We start from the raw sequence: 5,235 nt of genomic DNA on the forward strand, positions 1-5,235 counted from the left end.
TGAGGGATAAAAACCTGTTTTTATTCCCACATACCAACAACTATCAAACAAAAGTTATAAGGCAAAGAAGTCAAACCTAAGATGTAGATAGATAATTTATATACTCTTTATTGCACACCAAAAAAGTTGTTACGGTGTCGTATCGTTAAAAAGCGATCTCTTCCAACCAACCTTCAGAACATTACTACTACAGTACTAAAACATATTATATTGATTTACCAATAATTACGTAGGTAAAGTTTATTAACTATGTACTTCATTATTATGATCAATCGAATGAATTATGAGAACAAACCAAAACATTGTAAAACTAACTTTCGGAAGCGTAATAATTGCAATCAGGCTGAGTTGCACCATTTTATTTAAACTTTAAAAATCGTCAAAAATCTGTCTCAAACTCCTGGTGTGGACAAACTGGTCATTGTCATAGTTAAGGTCATAGGTAAATTGGTGCAAATCAACCTTAGTCTTATATTTTATATTAAGTAAATCAAGATAATTATCATGTTATCATTTCAAGTTTAATTTAAAACTAACAACGTCAAATATTTTGAAATGTTAAATATACCCACAAAATCATGCAATATTTACTATGTTTTAGTTTAAATCAAATCGTGATTTTGTAATTATATTTAATTTGTCTTCACCGTAGTATATTTTCATACAGGAATTCGCGTCATCGCCCCAGTTTTCGTAAATACCTGAGTGTGCATAAGCATTAGGCCCGGCGTGAACGCAATGCGCAAGCTGTATAAATCGACTGCAGAAAGTGATAATATTTTTTCAATAAATTTCGAATATTATGTTACATAAAAATATATGTTCATGACACAAATATTTTGTATTGAGCGGGAATCGAACATGCAACCTCTGTTATAGCGTACCGAACTACCGGTACGCCACTACTCCATAGGAGCATTGTTTTCTCGGTACGTAACGTTTGCGATGGGCCTAACCTTATTGCTGAATTATCAATATTTTCCCTTTAAATTTGGGGGCTCGCAGTATGAGCTTCATTCTGTATTTCGAAGTGCTTCAGAAGGAGGAACTAGCTCCAGTGACGTCACATCTTGAGTAAATTGTGAGTGTTCAATATGTGAGTATATTTTTTATTTTGACTATTTTTAACTGTGATATGTTTAGATTTGATGGAGAGATTCGTTAGTTTAGTTAATAGTTAGCCAAACATCATGTAAATCATGTTACTTTAAAGTTTAATACATTAGCACTGAAGATTTAAAACTAACTTTAATGTTTTGCAGCGTTTGTCAAAGTATATACATATTTTTGACGCTGACTATAAACTGTTGTTCGTTTACTATTCGTTGCAGAGTGTACTTTCATTGCACAGGATGGAAATTATGTGACTTTGAATTGTCATTATCTTTACAGGTCTGACTCAGAGTTTGAATCCACATTCGGTGGGAGTTCCACCTCCATCATCGCTAACCCTCGTAAACATACGAAGAAGAGGAAGACTGCGCCAACTTCATCAAGGTAAGTAATATAGTATGATCATTTTAATGTAACTAACATAGTATGATATTTTTATTGTAACATAGTATGATTATTTTAATGTAACTACTAAAATTTTTAGGAGTATTTATTATTAAATATTCTGTAGTATTATGTCTACATCTTTACATGCAATTACTTTGCTAAGGCAAAAATGTGTGATCAAAAAATGCAACCTCATAACGCAAGTTTATTAATTTATTTCTTATTAATTTCACAGATCAGACTCTGAGTGTGAAACTGTGCAGCCAGCAGCGCTGAAAAAGAAACCTGTAGCTTCTAGACCTCGGTGAGTATTAATTTGTTAAGCTTTATGCAGATATCATATCTGATGTTTTTCTACAAATGTTGTTTTCGATCTTTTTTATTGCCTAATAAATTATATTTAAACAGAGGACCTAATTAATAGGTATTTTCTACCAGCCAACTTACTAGACACATAATAGAGATAAACTAACTAGGCAGTGCAGTTAATAAGTTAGGTTAGATAGAAATACCGATTTGGAAAATACAAACAATTGATATTTTAATACATGTACACTATTTTAAGTCGTAAATAATGCTTTTAATGTTTTAATTTTCAGAGCTCCAACGAAGAGTTCTACGGATCTGTTCGGGCTACTATCCGACGAAGACGAAAGTGTCGCCATCGAAAACTCTCAACGACTAAAAGTCGGTCGTCAGCAGCTGGACAGCAGCCTGACCTCGAAGGTGGCCAACGGTGTCGTGCGGCGAACGGTTCCGCTCGAGGGCGCTTATTACGTGGAGGTGCGTGTTTACAACACCAGGGACGCGCTCAAGACGCCGCCCGCGGATCGCTACAAGAAGACGCTGCACACGCTGAAGGTTCAGCTTAACACCGAAACATCGCAGTGGCGGGATCTTCAAAAATTTATGAAGACCACGAAGAAATTGTTTGAAGACCGCGAGCCAATATTTTATAATAATAAAATAAACTTTAAATCTTAGTTTTAAGTTAGTTAGTTCTATTCTGAGAATGATTTAAAATAAATAGCATCTAATATATTTTTTGTTGCATTTTCCTATAGGCTTTTAAGTTTAGTCATATATGAACATCAAGAGTTAGACTCTCGTTAATTTTCTGTTAAATCTTAAACCTAAATCTTCTTTTAGAATTTATAAGCCATAGTTTGTTGTATAATTCATAAATTGTGTAATTCCCGTTAACTGTACTACGTTATTGTTTACTAGTAAAATACCTAAAGACGTTATTTCAGCTTAAAGTGTATTGATAACATGCCTTTTTGTACTGCTTGTGGTACCCGCGTGGAAAATACGCATTGGATAGGTCACTTGAGGAGTAATGCGCACAAAAACAAATGTGCGGTTCCGGTAGAAGACGGAGTACTTAAGGTAACCTCTGCATTTAAAGGTCGTATTGCATCATTTAGAATTCCAGCAAATGTGGAACACGAGTCAACTTTACCGGATATATTTTTAAACAGTAAACGTGGAAAATTATGTAGTCTTATCGAAAAGTCGTTAAAAAAATACGTAAGTTTAAAGATAAATATTGAGTATTTTGCTAATTTCATTTTACTAAAAAATGATTCCCAAGACGTTAAATCTTTTGCCACTAAGAATATAACAATACATCGTAACTTTAACTGGAACCAAATATTTGACTCTGTTGTTAATAACTTGTGTAAAAAAGTTGAAGAATTTCAGGACCGTGACAGTGGGTGGGCCTTTCTAAATAACATTTATGTAGAGATTAATATCAATAAATTCGATCCTTTAAGTGGTTCAGGTTCTAGTTATATGGATTTGCCATTATATTTAAAAAAGAAAAAAGCATGCATCAATATCCAAAACAAAGATAGCTTTTGTTTTTTATGGAGCGTTGTCGCAGCCCTGTATCCTGCAAAACGCAACGGAGATCGTCCATCGTCCTATCCTAATTTTCAAGACGTATTGAATATTGATGGTCTAAACTTCCCTGTTACTTTCACAGATATAAGAACATTTGAAAAAAATAATCAAAATATATCCATAAATGTATATTCCTTAAAAAGTAATCGCATTGTGGGTCCAATTTACAGATCTGAGTTTAAAAGAAAAACAAGGATCAATTTATTATTACTTGAAAAGGGAAACAAATCGCACTATGTTTTAATAAAAAATTTGTCACGTCTTGTTCGTACTCAAATAACAAAGCATCATGGCACGATATACTTTTGTGATGATTGTATGCTGTTTTTTTCGTCTGAAGAGAAACTTAATAGTCACACTTGTTGCGGTGTGACTACCGTGCTTCCGGAACATGGTAGTTGTCTTCATTTTAAAAATTTTAATCGGAAACAGGATGTTCCTTTTGTGGTGTACGCCGACTTTGAAACTCTACTTAAACCAATAACGACTTGTGAGCCTGATCCAAATTGTAGTTTTACGTTAAATCGTACACAACACATTCCAGCAGCTTTTGCTTATCGCATTGTTTGCTCATTTGATAGCAAACTTAATCGATTCATTTCGTACCGCGGTCGCGACTGTGTTCAAAAATTTCTCAAATGTCTGTATAGAGACGTAGAAAAAATTTATGAAATTTTAAACGTTGAAGTGCCAATGGTGTTTAACGAAAGTGATGCCAAAATGCATGCCAAAGCTGACGTGTGTCATATTTGCAATAGTCTCCTGCTATTTGACAAAGTAAGAGACCATTGTCACTTGACAGGCTGCTACCGAGGTGCTGCTCACCAGTACTGCAATTTACAGTACAGTCTCCCAAAACTAGTTCCTATTTTTTTTCATAATTTAGCAGGCTATGATTGTCATTTATTCATTAAGGAATTGGCTGATAGTTTGGGTCCTATTAAAGTAATACCTAAGAATAAAGAAAACTATATTTCATTCACAAAATTTTTAAAAATGTCTGATGGGAAATTTGCACAATTAAGATTTGTAGACTCGTTTAAATTTCTAGGCACAAGCTTAGAAAAATTAGCAAACGGTTTAGACAAAGCAGATTTCATTCACTTAAAACAATGTTTTGCTAAAGAAAACGAATTTAAATTAATGACTCGCAAAGGTATTTATCCCTACGACCACATGAAATCTTGGAGATCGTTCTCTGAGAGACAACTTCCTCCCAAAGAAAGCTTCTATAATACTTTAACTGACGAAGGTATCAGCGATGAAGATTACATGCATGCACAAGTGATTTGGGATACTTTTAACATAAGCAATATGGGAGAATATACAGATCTTTATCTCAAAACCGACGTCTATTTACTAACAGACGTCTTTGAAAATTTTAGAGCGGTTTGTAAAAAGCAATATCACTTAGATCCTGCTTTTTACTTAACAGCTCCGAGCTTATCATTTGACGCAATGTTGCTGAAAACAGGAGTAGAGTTAGAGTTATTGTCTGACTTAGAAATTATACGTCTCATACAGAAAGGAATACGGGGTGGAATTTGTTTATGTTCTACTAGACATGCTCAGGCGAATAATATTTACATGGATAATTATGATGAAACTAAAACGGATTCATTTCTCATATATATCGACTGTAATAATCTTTATGGTTATAGTATGTGCCAGTCTTTGCCAGTATCCCATTTCAGATTTTTGAAACAGCACGAAATTGATCAATTACAAATTATGAACGTGCGCGACGATGCGGATTTTGGGTTTATTCTTGAAGTTGATTTATTATATCCGGAAGAATTGCATTGTATTCACAACGATTATCCATTT

The 5,235-nt window shown here is 33.9% G+C and overlaps 1 protein-coding gene across 1 annotated transcript; it reads left to right on the top strand.

Moving 5' to 3' along the window:
- The first annotated feature begins 555 nt into the window (after positions 1-555).
- Positions 556-4,411, top strand: LOC135087391 (uncharacterized). Its single transcript, XM_063982158.1, has 4 exons — positions 556-1,096; positions 1,393-1,497; positions 1,736-1,804; positions 2,100-4,411. Coding segments are annotated over exons 1-4 (561 nt in total). The 5' UTR covers positions 556-1,094; the 3' UTR covers positions 2,485-4,411.
- Positions 4,412-5,235: the final 824 nt, after the last annotated feature.

This window comes from Ostrinia nubilalis (genome assembly GCF_963855985.1).
Source record: "Ostrinia nubilalis chromosome W unlocalized genomic scaffold, ilOstNubi1.1 SUPER_W_unloc_2, whole genome shotgun sequence".
NCBI classification, from domain to species: domain Eukaryota; kingdom Metazoa; phylum Arthropoda; class Insecta; order Lepidoptera; family Crambidae; genus Ostrinia; species Ostrinia nubilalis.

Coding starts and splice junctions, on each gene's coding strand:
- LOC135087391 (XM_063982158.1), top strand. Junction 1,498..1,735: donor ACTGCGCCAACTTCATCAAG/GTAAGTAATATA, acceptor TTAATTTCACAG/ATCAGACTCTGAGTGTGAAA. Junction 1,805..2,099: donor CCTGTAGCTTCTAGACCTCG/GTGAGTATTAAT, acceptor TTTAATTTTCAG/AGCTCCAACGAAGAGTTCTA.